Source organism: Agelaius phoeniceus, chromosome 2, assembly GCF_051311805.1.
Source record: "Agelaius phoeniceus isolate bAgePho1 chromosome 2, bAgePho1.hap1, whole genome shotgun sequence".
Classification (NCBI taxonomy): domain Eukaryota; kingdom Metazoa; phylum Chordata; class Aves; order Passeriformes; family Icteridae; genus Agelaius; species Agelaius phoeniceus.
The window spans coordinates 27,793,967-27,814,356 of NC_135266.1; the positions used below are offsets into that span (position 1 = coordinate 27,793,967).

Genomic DNA, 20,390 nt, shown 5'->3' on the forward strand with positions numbered 1-20,390 from the left:
ATATCAGTGCAAAAGTAACATTGAGTGGCATAAAGTATTTACATGGTATTTGAGAATTACAGCATTTCTCACACTCCGCAGAAATGATCATAATACAGGATTTAAAAACAAAAAGCAGTGTAAAGCAACAAAGTCTGAGTTCACAGATCAGCTACCTTCCTGCCAGTGACACAATGGAAAGAACAAATGACACCTATCTAGTCTTCAACTTCTTGACTGTGATAAATAACAATTTCTCAGCATTTTGGAAGAAAATTAAACTTGAAACATTAGAAAGGGTATGAAACCACGCAGCTGCAGCTTCCTTTAAAACTGGATAAAAATGTCAGACTAGAAGGAGTGTAACATCTAATAGTTGTTTTAATATTAAAGATACTAAAATAATTTAGCAAGACTTTTGCTTGAGGCAACATGCAAAAGGCACTCCACACAGGTGCTGAAAGTTTGCTCAAGCCTTTGAACCAGGTAATTTTCAACTTACCTTCAACCTGTAAATAGCAGGGCTCCCAGGAAAGAGCTTAGCAGCTCTGTCAACCCAATATTTTGCTCTTCCATCAGTAATGTCATTATTGCATAGTAACTCTGCAATCTTCAATACGAGATCTTTCTGTGTTGGGTTCAACTCCACAGAACGCTATTTTTCCCCATGTAGACACAGGAGCAAAAAAAGAAAAAGGCAACTTTAACTTATGATCCATGTACAACAGGTAAGAGTTACACCCCCACAAACATACACAGCTATTCAAATGAGTTAAATCTATAAATACAGAGCATATAAGAAAAGCCTTTCTACATGCTACCACTAGTTTACAGCACCCAAATAGAACTGTTAAAATTGAGAAAAGCATAAAAGAAATAATGCAAACCATTTCCTCTGCATCTATCACCAGCTACTGCTATACACAAACAGCAGGACTATAACAACTTCTAGTCTAGCCAGGTGCAAAAACTTCTAAAAAATTAAGACACAGTTTAAGAAGTGTGATAGCACTTCATACACAGAGTTGTATTGGCCAGACTTCTGAGTCTCTCTCTGAAACCAGAACAAAGGCAACCCAACTGGAAATTTGACATTAATATGCTTGCCTAATCAAAATTAGATTTGACCCTCCCCTCTGCACCTGCCCTCTTCAAAACCAGCCAAACACAAAACACAGTAAGCCTACAGTCTTCTAGCAGCAACTAAACTCCAGTTGTCATCACAGTTTGTATGACAGGATTCTATGACAGTAGTCCAAGAGGCTATGCATGACTTGGGGAGAATTTAACAGCAGGTTAAAGATCAAGTCCAGAAGAAAAAACAAAGAAGCAACTTCAAAATATACTACAGAAGCAAGAAATATCAAGTGAAGAATCCTCTCCACAGTGGTTCATGTGCTCTCCATTGTTGAATGTGTATGACACAGTTTTCCCAGGAGCATGTTTTCTTCTATGGCTTTGAGAATGTTCAGCCACAGAAGGTTTTAGAAGTCCTTTTATAAAGGAATAAAGCAGAACATTAGGGGTTGTGGCTCAATGTAGTACTTACCTTGTAACACCCAAAAGCTTTTTCTATGTTATCCTCAGCTTCATAAATTTGTCCAAGAAATCTGTGTGCTTTGGGATCTCTCTCTTGTACATTGAGGTATGTAGATATATATCTATGAAGGGGAAAAAAGTCTGTTACTCAACAAGTATTTTTCACTAACACTCCCCCTCCCACCCAAGCTCTAACAGCAACTTTATCTGCCATACAGGACATACAGACATATTTTGTTCTAGATGCTTTAGCCAAATCACAAAAGCATAGACATGTTTTGTTCCAGACACTTTGTCAGGACCTTTAAGTAAGCAGCAATATGGTTTACACCCGTACAAATGCTACTTACTCACCAGCCAGTATTTCTGTTGATTGAAATACCAAAAGCAGGAATTTGTAGAAATGGTAAGAACTACTTAATACAACGAGCAAAAAACCAAAGCCAATTCAGCCAGGTAAGTTTTTTCAGTACCACATAGCTTACCTTATTTAGATTTTTCAAATAATAAAACAATAACTTAAAAGAACATTCAATATCCACACTGCTAGCTTAAAGCAGCATGATACTCATCTTGGTTTCTCTGGTCTACTTCATAAAAACAAAGCTTTTCTTTTACATTTAGAGAACAAAAAAAACAAATGTCCATCAATGTATGTTACCTTTTAGCAAGTTCATATTCTTTAATTTCAAAATACAGCTTAGCAAAGAGGAATCCTTTCATCGATTTCTGAAGGAGAAAAAGCATGACAAGCACACTTTAGACATTCAGTACTTCAAAAGTAAAACCCTAACAAGTGACCTCTCTCTTCAGCAATGCCTAATACTCAAGTGACTGAATTTGATGATTCATTATCAGCTCAAATCCACCCATCATATATAAGGGTTTGTTTCTGAAAGATGTAGGTTAAACAATGAAAAGAATAAAAGTTTTTGCTATAAATAGGTTACTAGGAAGATAGAGATTACAAGAGAAGACAACAACAAGCCTTTATATACGTGGCACTTCATACATCACTCATTAAAGAGAGTGGAAGAATAGTGTAATCCACATTTAGTTTATCGCTGTGCAATGTAGCAAGGAAAAAAGATATTCCACAAATCAAGAGAGATCTGCCATTTAGCCCTACTGTAGTGTACTGTAATTAGACACTACTGTTTAAGTATACTTGAGGAAACAGCAACTTTTGCTTAAGTCAATCTCATTTGGGTAAGAAAGGCATTCATGCACCAGTTGATTTCTGACTAAAATAACTTTAACATACAACACCCTAGGAGCAAGAGGTGAAACAATCTTCCTGTTACAAGGCAGTACAAAAGAAGCCAAAGCAGCAGAAGCGTGATCAGGAGGAAAAGTGAAAGGAGCAAGTTAAAGAACTGAGTTACAAACAAATCAGACAAATTTAAAGCTTGAGTTCTCAATATCAGTTCAAAAACAATTTTGCTTTTGAACAAAGATACGCTGGAGCTAGTTACAAATATGATTCCAAACAAGCGCGTATATTTTGAATTCACTTGAATTATAAGTCTCCCTCCCTCTCTCACCACTGTAATTCATGCAAATTTTTAAGCAGTTAAAAATGAAAGCAGTCCTCCTAGGACACCTCAAGTTTCCAGACTGTATTTTTGAAGCCTGCTATAAAAGGGAAACACTGAAGCATATCAGAGTGGAGCTGCATTTGGCATCTTCTTTTAAACATGGATGAAAGAAACCTCAATATAAATGCTTTGCAGCCTTATAAGCACCCCCCTCCTAAAATCAACACAACAGGAAAATCAGTAACATTTTCCACCAGTGACTGTGCTTATACAATTAGTTGTAAGCATTACTTATTAAGAAAAAAAAAAAAACTAAAGAAGTAAATATGGACCAACAGGAGAGGGTTTGTTTTGTTGTTGAGTTCAGTAGGAACACCAAAGCAATTAAAGAGCACCTATGATTCTGAGAGCAATGCCCTTGACATTGGCTACTCTGAACAGCATCCAAAGCAATTAAGCCACAGACCAACTTTGTTGCTGTTGGGAAAGAGATACAAATAATGATGATGTACACAAGGCCCGCACAAAGGCCCTACTGCATAATAGTGAACATGAAAGTATTCACACTACACAACACAGTGCTGAATATTCTAACGTTAAAAAAAATCAATTCAAGAGCAGTGGAACAGGATCTTTCAGGATTAAATAGCTCCCACGAATTGCATCAGACTGCTCACTGAGATCCTTTCCAGATACAATGAAAAATGGTAACAAGTTATGCAGAGGTCCTCATCCTTCTGGCCAGTTACTAAAATATAACAGAAAGATTATTTTTTCCCAGTTCCTCCTCTCCTAATACTACTACAAAGACAAGAATATTAATGACACAACACATAAAAGAAAATCGGAAGTGCTTCACATGTTCCTTAGATTCTTCTGAAAAAATGAAACCCGAGAATCTTTTTCTGAGAAACGAAACTCGGGAAACACAGGAACTAAACTCTTACAAAACTGAAGAAGAGAACTCTGAGAACTCATGGACTCTTTAAAACTACACTAGGGCTTACCAGTTGTAAATTACAGGTGCACAGCTCTAGTAAACCACTGCTCCCAGTTAGGGAAAGCACCTCCAGGTACGCCAAACACCTGGGCCCTTCCTCAGCTCCCCCTATCTCACTCGATTTACAGAGACACTAAGTAATTATGCGCTCAGAAATACTCCCAAAGACACCTTAACTCACAGAACATCAGAATAGTCAGGGATGGAAGAGACCTGTGGAGATCATCTAATCCAACACCCTGCCATGGCTCAGCCACCTAGGGCACGGGATCCCGGCGCGTCCAGGTGAGGTTTCAGTATCTCCAGAAAGACATCCCTCCAGAGAGGGATCCTTTTTCCTCCTACCGCTAAGGACGAGGACGGGCCAAGCATACCAAGCCCCTAAACCGAGGCGCCGGGCTCGGCGCCGGGAGCCCGCGGAGAGCAGCCGCCCCCAGCCCGGCCGCGCAGGGGCAGCGAGCGCAGCCGCCCCCGGCCCGGCGGCAGCGAGGCCCCCCCGCGGTCCCTCAGGATGCGTGGCAGGGCCGCCAGCGCCCCACGCGGGGCGGGAAGGGGCCCCGCACCGGCCGCACGGAGCGGCCGCAGCGCCGCCCGGGCCCGGCGGGGACGGGCAACGCGAGGCCGCGCTCACCTCTCTGGGGGACGGCGCCGCGGCCTGCAAGGAGGCGACGTAGCGCTCCACCTCGGGCTTCGTCCGCCTCATCATGGCGCCGCGGGGGCGGCGGGGACCGCGCCCGGCCTCTGTCGCGGCGGAACGCGCCTTCCCGGCCGGCCCGGCGGCCCTGGCCCGGCGGCTGCGGAGGGAAGGAGGAAGGAAGCGCAGGAGCGACGCGGCCGCCGCGCGTTACGCAAGTTCCCGCTCAGCCACGCGGCGCGCGCAGCCCCGGCGCGTGCCGCCTCCCGCCCCCATATCAACGGCCGGGGGGCGGGGCCGGCCGGAGCTGCGCATGCGCACGGGGGGCGCGGGGGCCGGGGGAAAAAATCTGTCCTGGGAAACTGTGAGAAACCAAATGATAGCATTTTCTCACCTAAAACTATAATAAACTCGCCTCAGTAATATATAAAAATATATATGGTGATTATATATTTATCACCTCATTAATATACTCTAGATATGTTTATATCTATGTATATATGTGTGTGTGTATATATATATATATATATATATACATATATATATATTTAGGTAACAAATTTTCCCTTAAGGCTAAGTAACAGTTTTGGCATCCTCACTATAAGAATGGCTTGAGGACGTGAAACTGTTGGAGCAAGTCCAGAGGAGAGACACGAAGTTGCCAGGGGGACTGGAGCATCTCCCCCTCGAAGACAAGGTGATGAAGGTGATGAAGGTGGGGCTGTGCAGCTTGGAGAAGAGAAGGTTCCACGAAAACTTCATAGCAACCTTCCAGTATCTGAGGGACCTACAGGGAAGCAGGAGAGGGACTTTGTCTGGAACTGTAGTGATAGGACAAGGAGTAATGGGTACAATTAAAAGAGGGGCTGTTAAGGTTATCTACAAGGAAGAAATTATTCACTGTGATGGCAGTGAAGCACTGGCATAGACTGCCCAGAGAGGTTGTGGGTGCCCATCCCAGGCAGTTTTTGAGGCTGGGTTGGATGGAGTTCTGAGCAATCTGGCCTGGTGGGAAGGGTCCCCCGTTAAAGGCTAGATCTTTAAGGTCCCTTCCAACCTGTACTATTCTATGATTCTATACTTCAGAGCAACTATAAATTTAATCTGTAAGCATAAGGGCCTTCTTACTGAGATCCAGTGTTCTAGAAAATGAGTCTCCAAATATTGTAGCAGCTGTGGTGACAAACCTTTTTTTCCAAGGACTGTGGCTAGTATAATTAAACAATTAAGCTCTAAAACACAGCTGGGAACATGGACTAAAAGATAGACCAGCAACCCTCAAGGCAGGACAGATTTGCAAGTTTTACAGGTTTGGTGGCTCGAGGATGAGCCCTGTGGTGAAATTCCCTGCAGGAAGCCTCAGATTCTACTCACTGGAATTAGCCATCTTTCCTGCCAGTTCAGATGCTTTGGTCAAAATGAGGCCACTGAGCCATGTCTCTGAAGAAGTGTAATTAAAAATTTCTCCAGTTCTCAATCTCAAACAACCCATTGACAGTCACAGGGTTCCTGCTACCCCTTAAATATACTGACAGCCTCGCAGCTCTTACCCTCTTTGCAGGGAAAATAAGGAAACATAGCCAACTCTTTCTTTAAGACCAGCAACATCCATGTAAGACCTTGACTGAAGAATTAATGCTTTCTTTTATTCTTTCTTCTATTAATGGTGATTTATTTAGACACTGCATTTAATTCTGCAAAAATTTTTTTTTTCTCTGTGCTTTTAATAGTGTACCTGCAGCTGGGATTATCAAACAATTTATTATCTGCACCTGCCAAGCTAAGTAATGGCAGTGTTGGTGGTGGTGCAGAGGAGAACATCAGAGTTTTCTTGACTCACTGGAGAATATTACTGCATTTAGCTGATGGGGAGGCATGGGAAATTGCCTTCATATAGACCAGGTCCTGTACTTTGGCTCTGGTCACTCTCACCCGGTGCTGTAGAAGTGGCACTCCCTGTGCTGTCCCTGGTGGTCACAGCAGCAGGCAGGACAGCCCAGGCTCGAGAGGTGTCCCTGCAACCTGACTGGGTGTGCTCACTGTACTGGGCACAGGACAAAAGGCTTTAGGCTCAGCTCTTCCCCCCACAGCGACGTCCACTGGGCTTTCTGGAGTGCTCCCTGCTGTCAGCCTGGCCAGGCTGTCTAAAGGAACCTCTCTTGCCCATGCATAATTGAGTTGATCCATGCAGCAGAAAGGGACAAAGCTCCTGAGGCATCCATTCCTAAATCCCAGGCTCACGGATTCCTCGACAGACCTTACAGGGGGTCATGGGTAGAAAAACAGTACTAGAAAACATCTTTTAGGAAAGTATGTGCAGCTACTCAAATATTTATAATACTTTGGGCCAGGAAGTGAGCTTCAGCACCAGACGTGTAATTGTCCAGGCTGCCTAATTACTAGCTTGCTCCCTGGCTCTGCCTTGCACTGCTTTTAACTAATCCTCTTCGTGACCATGTGCAGGGATATTGTACCAGTGACAGTTCATGGCAAAGTTCCCAAAAGAGTAGTATGGATTTGGGGAACACTCCACTTGAGATAGGACTCCAGTAATAATATTTTCACCATGAGAGTGATGAAGTACTGGAACATACTGTCCACAAAGCCCTGTGAAATCTCCTTGCATGGTGATGTTCCCAGTTTGGCCAAGCGAGACCTTCTGTATGATGCAACTCTGAAGTTAGACCCACTCTGAGCAGATGGCTGGGCTAGCTGATCTCTAGAGGTCCCTTCCATCCAACATTTTTCCACACTTCATCAGGCTTTGAACCCTCAAGTACCCTCAGATGCTTTGAGTGCTGCATCCTGGGGTCTGACACACACACTAGAGTTCATGAAACAGAAGGTGCTGCCTTGGTGAACTGCAGCACAGTGTTCACCATCAGGAACTTGGAAATGGAAAAACCCAGCCTGTGCCAGGCCCCAAGGGCCACCAGAGAGCAGGGAAATCTGAGGCCACTGTGCTGCAGATGGATGTAACCCTGAGCAATGTGGATATGAGCCAGGTCTTGTCATTCAGCTTTGGGGCTAGTGACCCTTCCCAACCCTGAGCAGTAAGGCTGGGCACACACAGGCTGAAGGAGGAGATGTACAGGCAGTGTAACATGAAAACCTAGAAGTCAGGTTTAACTTCAGGAGGAAGCAAGAGTGTGTGTGGTCTACTGAATCCATGGCACAGTCCAAAATTCCAATAGGGCTACTGTGCTAGTTAAGTAAACAATTTTTGAGGACATTTTAAGCTTGTATAGTCTTCACCAGGGTCACAGACTGACTACATTTATGAATGTTAAGGCATTCAATAATTATGTAGGATAAAATAGCCAAAAAATACCCTACCTAGTAATAAACTGGAAGTTTGGGGTGACAGTTTCGTTACAGTGAAAACAGGAGAGATAAAGTTAACAGGAGGGTGTATGTTTTACACTCAGATGAGATACTTTCTTTAGGAAAACCTAGTGACTGTGCCAATTGAGAAAATATCCAGAATAATCAAGCTATTCCTTACGAAACAAACTGTGGTTTCTTTTATGAACCTTGGAACTCCATACAGACATATGCCTTTAGGAAAGGCTTATATCTCCTTTAAATCACGTTAATAAGGAAGTATTTACATAGTCACAGGTAAAAGCTCAGGAATCCAAGAGAGCCTTACTGCTTTCCCACCCATCTCAAGCATTTATTTCAGAGAGGCAATACAAGGTTACTAACATGGCCTTTATTGATGACACAGGAAAGCAATTGTTTTAAAGTAACTAATTTTTCATAAACAGGAAAGAAAATTTTACTTCCTGTTACATAATTACATAACATCTGTTTAAGTCACTAATGTATAAAAATAAAAAAAAAAGTTTGCATACTTCGTACCATCAAGAAGACCTAAGTAGACGTATTTTCTATAACAAAGGGAAAAATAAAACAAATTTGCATGGACAGAACTCAACAGTATAAAACAATTAAATGTATGTTATAAAGAATTTTTATTATTTGTAAGCTCAGTCCTTGAGGATGGCTAAAGAAGTAGATCCTAGCAGGATCAAACCTTGCATATTTACACACAGAGGTGTAAAAGTAATATTGCCAGTTAATTGAAATATGCATTTTCAGTATTGTTCTGAAAATCAATGAAGTCTAGAAGCTAGATTTTAAATGCAGATGTTCACATTTCAAATAAAGTACTTCTTGCATCCTGTATAATTAAGGCAAAGTATGTTATCTTTTGAAAATACCTTCTATAATAGTTTCTGCATAAAAATATGAAATAAAATATAAAACTATATATATTTAATGGTACATTGTTATGTATGGTCCAGCAGAATAAGGCACAAAAAGTAAATAGAATGCAAAAGCATATATAGAAGTTAATGTGTTATTTTAAGTGGAATATAGCAAAATTCAAGTAGTTCTGAGTATGCTCATTTCTTGCAATAGGAATACATTTTTTTTATATAAGTATCTCATGCTAAGCCTGATGTAGAAACATTCCTCATATAAGCATAATCTATCATGTTTATAATTTTATGTATGTCGTTTGTACAGTGGCTGTATTTAGAAATGTGATAGTTTTCAAACCATCTGAGACAAGGCTCCTTAATGAGGTGACTTGGCCTGAACTCCAAGTGTGAATTTTTCCATGAGGCAAAGTGTCCTGGTTTCCTGCCCAAATCACTTGAGCTGGGTGAGTTTTGTCTGCATGCTTAATATGAAGGTTAATATTTTCACTAACATAAATGACAATACACATCCCTAAAGTTGGGCACATTTGCAAAGTTTGTTTTCACAGGTGGTGTTCACAAGCAAATTTTCTCTCTCTGTAGAGTTCCACAGAGAATTAGTGTACAGAATGGGCCACCTGCATCAGTACAATGGTATTATTGGTCAAAAACCTTTCAGGTGAGCTGGTATTTATTTTGGAAGTATGGTCTGTTTGTCAACAAGTAAGCATCATGTATAGAGAACAGAGAATCTTAATATATTTTGTGTTGATAGAAGGCATGCATCAGCATCTCTTGTCTGACTGCAGCCTCAAAGCAGCAACTCCCCCCTACCCCACAAGTAGAAGTATCTCTAAGACTTTCACAAAGGAAGAGGAGAGCAGATGAAGTCTTTACTTCCTTCCCAAAGTTTCAGCTAATTTCTTCAGTCTTTTCTTCAGCTCTAGAGGAAACTTCTCGTAACATTTTTTGCAGACAGGCTTCATATCAAACTCAACAAATTTATTCCTAAAACAACAAAGCAAAAGAAACAGACAAAGTTTTAGCAGATGAGATAGTGAAAAAAGAATTTAAAAAAAAATCTCCTATTAAATGTGCACAAGCAAAAAATTAGCCTCCCAATTTATACAAATACACTAAGTTATAAGTTCTATACACTGCAGACAGTGATTACAATACCCTGTTGAGCAAGCTATGCAGATTTTACCCAAAAGCTCATATTTATTAACCGTGTAATTTAGAAAGCTTTTCAAATCTAATTGTAGACTAAACATAAGATAATGGAATAACAAGTTAGTACTTCAAGTTGCAGCTGCGTGAAAAATGTTTTGGTTTTGACTGCCATAACTCCATGCAAAAGTGCAAAAAAAACATCCTTAGGACTAACCACAGAAGAAAGGAGCAGAGGTGGCGGTGAGAAGGAAAGGAAGTTTACAAACAGATTGGCTTTTTCTTTTTCTGCTTCTCTTTATCCTTTGCGTCACGTTCCCGTTTGGCAAGTCGTCGCTTAAATTCATCGGGCATTTTCTCATAACAGTGTTTGCAGACAGGTTTTAGATCAATTTCAACAAACTTATCCCTTTAGAGTTAAACAAGAAAAAATAAAGGATGGAAAAGGAGAAGAGTTAGGAAGACTAACTGAAGGAAGACCTGAAGAGACAGTGGAAAGAGATGGAAAATACTGAGTGGAGCAAGAGGAAGAGACACTTATTTCCTTGATGTTGTTTACATGTTTTTCATACAGGAACAGCTACACTATAGCAACATCTACACTTTGAAGAGAGCCACTGATATGTGTTGAAGACATCACACTTATTCATAAACTTACTTGAGAGTTAACTTAGTGTTGCAAGTTGAACAAGCGAAACAGTTCACACACCATGCCTTATTCAGAGCAGACACGACTAGGGAGATGGGAAAAAAGAAATCATTAGCCTTACCAATAAAAAAAAAAGTGATTACAAAAATTTTAAGTTTACATATTCATGAGGTGTGAAGAACACTCATTGATTCTTGTATCAAGGATCACAATAACATGGCCAGACTGGCGAGGCACACGTTAGAGTGTAATGAGCAGGACTGTGAAGCATTGATACAGCTGTCCCTGAGGCAAGACCAGCTTAACCTATTTCTGCCTCCTATTTTTTGCTTCCACTTCATCTCATATCCAGCTGATCTCAGGCAATGGTTTTGTGAGGCCAGGTTCCAACTTAATCAGGAAATGCTTCCAGCTGAAGACCAATCCAGCACAATTGTGTTTATGTTTTCATACAGTTTCATTTCTCAGATCCAGTTCAGACTGCACTGCAATCAACAGTTGCACTTGCCCAGCTGAAGTAAATAATGTGAAGCCAGCAACCAAACACTGCTGGTAAATTAGCACTACCAAGGTGAAAAAAAACCCTGGACTCTCTTTATTCTTTGTGTTGAAGAGAAAGTAACTATTTCCTATTTGTTCTGTAGGTAAATCCAGTTCCTGTTCTTTCTCTTTTTCAGTACAGCTTCCCAGTTTCCCCTGACAAAATTCTCCTAAGTTAGAGAATGCAGGATAATATTTTTCTTATAATGTTTTTCTCACTTGAGCTCTCAATGTTTTTTTCATGGTATTTTGTCAACAACAAGGAAAACCAAAGCATTGTCATGCAGAGGGTTTTTCCTGCACTATGGGGCAAGCATGTCCACAGATACACAGTTATTCCACTATTTTCCAGAATAATACTAGACAGGTGAAAGTCCTTGCTCCCAAGCAACCTCAGTAATGCAGTCATAGACACCCTCCTGAAAAACTGCTGCCACAGATATTTGTTTCACCCAACAGGGAACAATATGGGATACCAAATTTGTGACAGCTAACTCAAAATTTGTATGCAGAGCTGAAAGAGGAAATGTAATTGAAGACATACACTGAAAATAAAGAAATTAGTGTATACTGTAATATTTTCAGTTCAGAGACCAAAACTTACATTATGGGTATCAGAATATATGGTGAAAGGTTAGAATCATACAGAGATGTAGTTATCAGAAAAGTTCCATTTCTACTCATTCCTGTAGAATTTTCCTGAAAACGAGGACTCTTTCCTCTAAAGCATTTTGGATTGTCATTCTGCAGGCATAGTGCAGTCCAGGAAATCTAGGGAAAGCACATCTACAGGATGCAGATGGCTTACCCTATAGTTACATGACTATAAACTAGTTTATGTCTTTTTTTGAATGTTAGAAGCTTCCTCTTGCTTTGCTAATGCCTTTGGCTTAGATGAAGCTAACATAGTATTCACTTTGGGCAGGATAAATAGGCATATAATGCCACATTATTTCAGGTAGAATAATTTGCTTTTGGCATTTCATCAGAGCTAGTTATCAAAAAAAACCCCAAAAAACCCTCAAACCCACCTCCTTCTCCCAAAAAACCAAATTAAACAATAACAAACCAAACAAATTACTTGCAGTTCTGCCTTTACAGGACATATATTTCCAAGTATGATCATGCCTGGTTTTGTGACATTATCATAAGCCTAGATTTTCAAAAGACAGGTGCTTGAAATAGGTAAATATATCCAGGATTCAAGCTGACATAATGGAAACAAAGCATCTAAAAAAAATTCCTAACAGTGCCTACCTATGTCTTTCATATCTAAATATTTTTCAAATTTGGCTCAGGATCCACAAATTCATTTGTGAGATGCCTGTATGCTCCTTCTTACCCTTGCATGTGTTCTTTTTTGAAGGTGGTGTGGCAGGGAGTGACTTATGAGCATCTTCCAGCACCCCTGGCCTCTGCTGTCACTAAGGGGTTTCACAGTTCTCTTTGGCCATGGGGTGTTCTTTTATCATCATGAAATGATGGTAGGTTTTCCTAACATTTGGTACCTGACTAATCAGCTCTAATTTAATTTCCAGTGAAGAGAACATATGTTTTTGTTTTAATGAAAACTGGGCTGGTTCCCCCTTACTTTCACTTTTGAAGAGAATTTCCATCAAAAAGGAACCTTAAGGAAACAGAGAAATGCTTACCATCTCCTTCAATCACACGGTTGCAATGGAAACAAACATCACCAAACAGCTGAAGAGAAAAGAGAAGTAATGAATTTTTAATATAATGATTTTATTGAAGGTAACTTATCAAACTAGTAAAACAACTATGTTTCAGCTGATGGGCACAATTGCTTTCCTGTTTGTTCCAGTGAAATAAAGAGAATGCTGGCAAGTGGTTTGGTTTTCCAAGTACATTTTACATCATCTCATCACAAAAAGTCTTGATAATATTGAAGATGAAAACCTTTATCTACCTTTGATTCTCCGTGAGTATGATTTTGTTTTGTTTCAAGATTTCTCTAATCCTGAAGATTTGAAATACAGCAGTTGGTGTCATGTACTCATAGTTACTAACCAGAAAATGGTTTCATGTACATATGGTTACTAACCCGAAAATGTAACATTTGGACTAAGATGCATGACTAAAATAATGCATTACTGTAACTGTAAGAAAATTCTATCTTTATTAAAAAAAAAAAAAAGGAAAATTTCAGACAAAAAAAAAAATTCTTTTTCCAGGCTTAGCATTCGTCCACAATATAAGAAGTGCCAAAAACTTCATGTATGTATGTTTTTTTACTGTAGTAGTTAACCTCAGAAAAGACATCCACTCTACTACAGCTCTTGTCTGGTGCACAGACTTGGCCCATCCCCATTACTATGAACGTCACAGCATTTACAGTCTGCAAGTGTGCCAGCACCAACCATCTGCCCTCCATCACTAATGACCAATTAAGAATCCATCTTTAATTAGCAGGTGCCATACAACTCCCAGGTGTAACCTCTCTCAGGTATTTATGTAGGCAAGGGAGGTGAATGTGACGTGACACAGATGGCTTCCAAAGAAAAATATGTCCATGCATCGTGGGGTGGCTCCCCATCCAAGGGCGTCTGGAGAGGGGTGGTGCTGCCACATGTAACTTCTACATAAATGCAAGTGGTCACTAGAGGGTGTCTTCTGACAAATTTAGTCGTGGAAGTCTTTATCAACCTAATGACTGAGCAGGAGCACATATCAACACACAATGTCTTAGAGCAGCAGCTGCAGGGAAACCCACGGGACTCACTGGGGCCTCCAAACGCAGTCAGTGAGTGGCAAATCTTCTTTATTTTCTTAGGAGAGATTACTTGTCATTAGCTGCTCTGATCCACAGGCATGTCAAAGCCCTGTAACAGCTCTATTTAAGTACCACTAAGCTTGAAGAACAACTTGATGCTGATTGTCCTGGCCAGCCTTTGTGAAATACCTGCAGTTTTTAATGCCCCACAGATGAAGAGGGAAATCTGTATTAATTAAATGCAACAGAACATATGCTAATTGCCATTACATCCAGAGGTGCCTTTAACAAAACAGAAGAATGTCCATGGTTTTCCATCTATATCAAATAAAACCTATTTGTAATTTACCAATTAATGCCATTTAAAAATATGCAACCATACCTGATTGTAGTGGGTTTCACAATATGCCAAGCCTTTTCTCTCATAATGACGATGACCCAGGAATGGTTTTTCACATTTTGCACAAACAAAATGCTACAAAGAAAATTACAATACATTTTTTTATCTTTTGGAAGTAATGTTATTTTTTCTGGAAAGCAAACTAACCATGTCCACTACTTGAACATGGCTGAAGTCTACTAAGCCATCTTGAAAAGCAGAGTTAAAACTTTTGTTTCTACATTTAGGCCATTAAAATATTAATTATTTTAATGTCTTCAACATTTCAATCCAAAAGTTACAAAACAAAATCAAGCAATGGAGTCTCAATTTTTATCAATGAACAGAATTAAGAGTTGTTGAATAATTTGCATTATCATTGTACCCTTGTGAAGAAAGCATTTCCTAGAGGAGACTTTTACAAGATAACAGAAGAAATAAACAATTTATCTAATTAAAATGGAAGATGTGGAACTAAATCTTGTATGTGGTCTTGAAATATGAACTCTCACATGAACTGTTAAAGAAATATGTACCTGGGGTATTATGATGCTTAGTAACACAGTTGGCACAGATTTGACTGTTTTTCCACATGAACTGCTTTGAGCTCTGAAATTTTATTTTGTAAGGACCTTGCTGGGCTTCCTTTGAATTACTGATTTTAGTTTCACATTCAAAGCTCTCTGTAACGTGATAAGTAACTCCTATTTCACAGTGGAAGACTGGCCACAATAAGGTTGAAGAGGGATTTGGAGAAGGCACTTAGAGAATCATTGCTGCAAACTTTGAGAATCCTTTCATTGAAATTGAACAGAATAAATACAGATAAATATGCTAAGGTTTACATTTGCAAGAGAGATCATTTAGCATCTGATGTTTACCTCCACATGCCATTGTTTGCCCATAGCATTCACCACACGGCCTTCAATTGGTCTCCTACATGCCCCACAGATGGGGACACCCATTTTGTCATGGCAGGGTAAACAGTAGAGTTCTCCTTTCAGCTCACGAGCGTCAGCAGTAAGTTCCTTCCTGTTCAGAAGTTAATGAATTGAGAGCATGAATAAAGGCACTCATAAATGTCAACTCTTGAGTTTCCACTCTCAAGTGAAAAATGGAGCGAAAAAAAATCAGCATTTGCTTTAGAAATTATATTTATACTACACTAATGCAGCTGCATCAAATATAACACAATTCAACACAGTTCACCGCTGATCTCAGTAAGCTGAGAACAGGCTGCAAAGCAAGGTGCACTGAGTCTCTCTGGAAACAGCTACTGACTTATTGTCATTCTGCTTAAGCAGTGCAAGTCTGTGTGTGAAAGCTGAACGTGTTTGGTTTATATTCTGGCACTTATCACCAGTTTATTTTAGATTTGCATAAGTGCAACTGAAAGTAAAATGTAGTCCTCTATATCTAGTTACATTTTCCTTGTATCAAACTTTAGAGAAAGAGAACTAGAGACCTACATGAGCTAGACTTATTCATTTCCCATTGCAGAATCTTATAAACTCTACTTTTTAGTAATTTGCATGGTTAGATACTGAGAACCTTAAGCTAAACCTTAAAAGTGACTGTAATCACAAATACACACAAACACAATCACTCTCAACTGGTTGCCACTGATGTAACACTACATACTGTTATTCAAATCAGCCTTTGCTGTGGCACTGAGATAGTAGCTTCCTGTGCAGCAGAAATAAACTAAGAATCCATGCTATGTCCTATAATGCTCCATGCTCTAATGCTCATCTCTGCATAAGTGCAGAATGTAGAAATATGCAGTTGCATATGCTGCAGTTGCAGAAGATGATAAAATGAGATGGGAGAAGGCTTTTAAAAAAGACACTTCTTAAAAAAGAGAACAAAGTTTGGATGCCATTGAACTAAAAAAAAAAAACACAGGCAAGATAGTAATTCAAGCAACAACAAAGAGCCACTTCTCCCCCTAGCAGAATGGTGAGCTATATAATTTCACTACTATAGAAATTATATCTGTGCCAATGCTTGGTATTTTGTAAGGTACTGCCTTGTCCTGCAGGGTCCAATCTTTTTTTAGTCCTCAGCAGGTCAGCTGTTGTCTGAGCCCCACAAGCCAAAACCAGTAACACACATCTGGCCACAAGACACCCAAACCCCGCCCCCTCTTGTGAGTTGTACAGGACAAGTTTCCACTTTAAATTGATAAAGCAAATAAGGCCAGCATTTTGCTGTTTCCCATTGCAGAACTCAGGTTACCCGCAGTTTGCACAGTTGAAATGATCAGGGTGATAAGGATCGTTTTTGAATATGAGAGGCTGTTCATCAATAATAGCATGACACTTCTGGCAAATGTACTTTCCCAGGCCTCTGGCTTTTTCCTTGTTATGGCAAGGACGGCAGAGATGTCTGAAATGGCATAAAAAAGAGAGGTAAGTATTGCTACCAGGTACTACAGTGCAAAATATAAACCAAAAATCTCTCAGAACCTCATTTCAATCAGCTCTTTTTTGAGTCTTGTTAAAACAACTTCCTTGCTAAGGCAAAACAAGTTCAAAGCACCGAAATGATTGCCCAAGTTCCGAGTGATCATTTAATTTTCTGTCACCATGGGAGTGGGTATCATTTCTTCAGCTGAGTTAAAGCTGTATTGAAACACAGAAAACAAGGTTTCTTATAGATTCTCATTGATGAATGTTTTACTTTCAAAATCTTAAAAATTTAGATTAAAAGCTGTATGAGCACACAGGTCCTTCTTCTGTAGATAATTCTGTATATTGTATTATACATAAGAAGCCAATGGCCATATAATCCACTTGTAAAACATTCTTTTGATCATAGCTGGCAAAAATATCCTACTCTGTGAAGGGTCCCACTGAACATTAAGCAATTGTTATTAAATATGGCACCAAACTAGACCAAAATTGAAGAACCAAGTTGGAAAAAGAAAGTAAACATTTTTATTAAAAAAAAATACAATGCTTCTGTATCTGAAAGTTTTCTCTCTTATTACATATAACAATGATCCCAAAAGGTCACTGGGTAAAGAAAATGTTTGCCATGAAACTTGGTGTTGAAGCAGGCAAAATGTCAATATTTTAAGATCTTGTGGTTTTGTGATGCCCAACTAGACCATATCACAGAAAATACTTCAGTTGCTCCATTCGAGCTGGAAAGCCTCAGGAACCAAAACCTCTCAGTCCCCCACTATTAGTTCATTTAATTTATGATCAGTTAACAGAAGGAAGGGTGGAGATTTACCTGCCAGCATTCTTGACAAATCCAATATCAGCCAATACTGCTTGGCAGATATCACAGCAGAAGCACTCTGGATGCCAGCTATTGTTCATGGCTTTAATAACACGACCAATAATGAACTCACCTGTAAGAAACACAACACCAGGATGTAAAACACCATACTAGACAAACTTAAAAGTAACTCACAAATGAATCACTACAATGACTACAATCATCATTCCTTTCCTCGCCCTAAAATCTGGTAGGACACATTGCTTTCAATATCACAGTTCTGATTCCAAACCCTGGAATTTTGGGTTTGTTTGTTGTTTTTTGTTTTGGGTTAAAAGAAAATGTTTTTGCTGATAGAGGACCTTCTGCTATTTACGTACAAGTCCTTCAATGTGCACGCTCCACCTTCTCCCTGCAATAATCCTATTTTGGTCCCTTCACTGGTTTTACTTGTCTGTTCTCAAGCTGTTAAGAAATTGATGGAGTACTTAATACAGTAAGTGCTTTCTTGTGCCCTAATCATTTTTCTCCTTCTCTTCTTTAAGAGTATGACAATGTTAATTTGCCTCATACATAGCAGAGGTTTCTACTCCACTAGGACCAAGCCTTGAAGGTATTCTATACTCAAGGCACAACAGAACTGAACTTGGGTGGCTGTGGACATCCTGCAGAAAAACTCCCATGGGGTCCAAATGCAAAGGTGCAGTGAAGCTGCAGAACAGTCAATCCAACACACACAGCTTCTGACCTACCACAAAGAGTCCTGTCCCATAAGGCATTAAAAAAACAGTGTGAGAACGAATGTTTTGCATGCAGTGTGACTGTCCTGCACAGGCAGTGATGTCCATCACATGTGACCTGATTGTTCTCTATGCTGATGGACAGTGTAACAGGGGTTCTGAGCAGTGCAAAACGTGTTGGGAGCTCAGCTTCCCAGTACTGTCAGAGGCTGAGTTCTGGCTTTGGAGAACAACTCCAAGAGCTGCCAAAGGGGAGTGATCAGGTACCTACCGGTGTGGATGATAACATCCAGCATGCAACTCTGTAGCATTCCCATGAATTCATGGATTTGCAAGAACAAATCCAATGGACTCCAGACATGTCAGGAATGCTCAAGGCCTCATCATTGACAACAGCCCCAATGACTCTGTCAGTGTTTATTAAGTACAAGCAGTGTAAAAGCCCAGCTCTGGGCAGGACCTTGATGATGTTTTAAGGGAGCTGGCAATACCAGGAGAGAGGATAGGAGAAGGTGGAGCTGTGCCAACCGTGCAGGAGAAATCCTGGAGATAGCATAGCTCCTCACAAATTGCCACCAACTCATTTCTTCCTCTTCCTCTGCTTGTTCACATCTGCAGCCTTAAATTCATAGTTCCATAGCATCTGCTTCCCTCTCCCTTGGTCAACACCTCCCTTAGCATCAACACCTCCCTCCACAAAAGGAAAGGCCTCACTGAGATAAATTAAAGCTTTAGCACCTTGCCAAAGGTGCCAAAGAAACACAAGGGCTTTCAAAGCAGTTTAGGAAATAGCCAAGTAATAACTTCCCAGTTCTGGCCCAGCAAAATGTGTCACACACAGGGGAAAAAGAAAACATGCAAGTGATTACAGTGCAGCAGATGTACAAGCATCTACATCAACAGTGGCAAATAAAAAGCAGTATCATGTAGGATGGATATTAGGCACTGAAGCTTGAAAGGTATTTGTTTCAAAAAAATCAGCAGGGTCCAGCTGACCATCACTTGATTATAACACTAGATGATGAATATTGTCTCAGGTTCTGTGAAGTAAGACAGCACATGTGGGTTACAAGAGTCAAAGCAGATGACAAAGTCTTGTTGCATGGTTTCAGCTACATGAGAAGGGACAAATGTCAGCACATAGAGATGTACAGATATAAATAATCACAAGTATTATATATAATTGTATATGCAATCAGGAGTTTATGAATGGTCTGTGCATTGGATCATCGGCTCAACAGCTAAATTATTTACTAAAAGAACTTTATTTTTTTTTAATAAATAAATTTTTAAATAATTTTAAATCCTACTGGTTTATGACCTTTAGAAAAAGCAACTCCCCAGTTTCTCTGAAGTCTAGCTCATTCCTGAAGTACAGATGCTCAGCTGAACATAAGCACCTCCCAGGAAACAGATACAAGGGCAGCACATCTTCCCCCAGTGACACTCCCATTTGTGATCAGTGTGAAGTATTTCACCTTAAAACTTACCACATTGATGGCAGCAAGGGGCAAAAAGCATTTGAAAATCATGTTCACAGTACTTCCTCCCTTCAAACTGCAAATAGAAAGAGGGATGAGGAACTTGCACTTAACATAAATGCAGTAACAGCCTATTGTGTTTCCAGATACAATTAGGTAGTAAAACAAGAGGGGCTGAGCAAAAGCAACCAGACCATGAGCTACATGTGCTAGGCATTACATCCACCCACCTTAATTCACCTACTAGTTAGCATGTAGTGTTAATAGCACATAATTTCTCCAGTACTGCTGAGAGGATAAGGCATTTTCTGTCACCCATTTACATCACAAGAGACATCTGAATTTTGACAAACTACTGAAACTGAAGCAACTAAACACATTCTGAGCAGGAAACTAGCTAACAAACAGTCTTGGCCAGCAGGAGGGGAGAAGCATTTTCCTCAAACCTATTTGATGTCTTCCTCATTCTACATTTCCTGCCAGAATGACCCAGCATACCAGAGGGTGGAGGCTGGAGTAGGAAGAACACCCAGGGGCAGAAATCTTTGCAATTTATGGAGCAGTTCAGCCA

The 20,390-nt window shown here is 40.1% G+C and overlaps 2 protein-coding genes across 6 annotated transcripts in view; both read right to left on the minus strand.

Moving 5' to 3' along the window:
- Window positions 1-4,952, minus strand: part of LOC129117451 (E3 SUMO-protein ligase RanBP2) — a 33,698-nt gene extending 28,746 nt beyond the window's left edge. Inside the window, exons 1-4 of the mRNA XM_054628109.2 lie at window positions 4,688-4,952; window positions 2,180-2,247; window positions 1,529-1,640; window positions 482-634 (exon numbers count right to left, since the gene is read on the minus strand). Of these exons, the coding sequence (XP_054484084.2) occupies window positions 482-634; window positions 1,529-1,640; window positions 2,180-2,247; window positions 4,688-4,762 (408 nt within the window). The 5' untranslated portion in view covers window positions 4,763-4,952. The remainder of the gene's footprint in view (window positions 1-481; window positions 635-1,528; window positions 1,641-2,179; window positions 2,248-4,687) is intronic.
- A 3,433-nt stretch (window positions 4,953-8,385) lies between these two features.
- The window catches only part of LIMS1 (LIM zinc finger domain containing 1), a 67,356-nt gene continuing 55,351 nt past the window's right edge, over window positions 8,386-20,390 (minus strand). For 3 of the 5 annotated variants that reach the window (XM_077173367.1, XM_077173368.1, XM_077173366.1), the window contains exons 3-11: window positions 19,829-19,895; window positions 17,611-17,731; window positions 16,609-16,758; window positions 15,252-15,402; window positions 14,374-14,466; window positions 12,913-12,961; window positions 10,730-10,805; window positions 10,289-10,480; window positions 8,386-9,909 (exon numbers count right to left, since the gene is read on the minus strand). In XM_077173367.1, coding sequence (XP_077029482.1) covers window positions 10,333-10,480; window positions 10,730-10,805; window positions 12,913-12,961; window positions 14,374-14,466; window positions 15,252-15,402; window positions 16,609-16,758; window positions 17,611-17,731; window positions 19,829-19,895 — 855 coding nt within the window. In that variant the 3' untranslated portion in view covers window positions 8,386-9,909; window positions 10,289-10,332. The remainder of the gene's footprint in view (window positions 9,910-10,288; window positions 10,481-10,729; window positions 10,806-12,912; window positions 12,962-14,373; window positions 14,467-15,251; window positions 15,403-16,608; window positions 16,759-17,610; window positions 17,732-19,828; window positions 19,896-20,390) is intronic. The other 2 variants (XM_054653201.2, XM_054653194.2) reach the window with 1 other exon arrangement.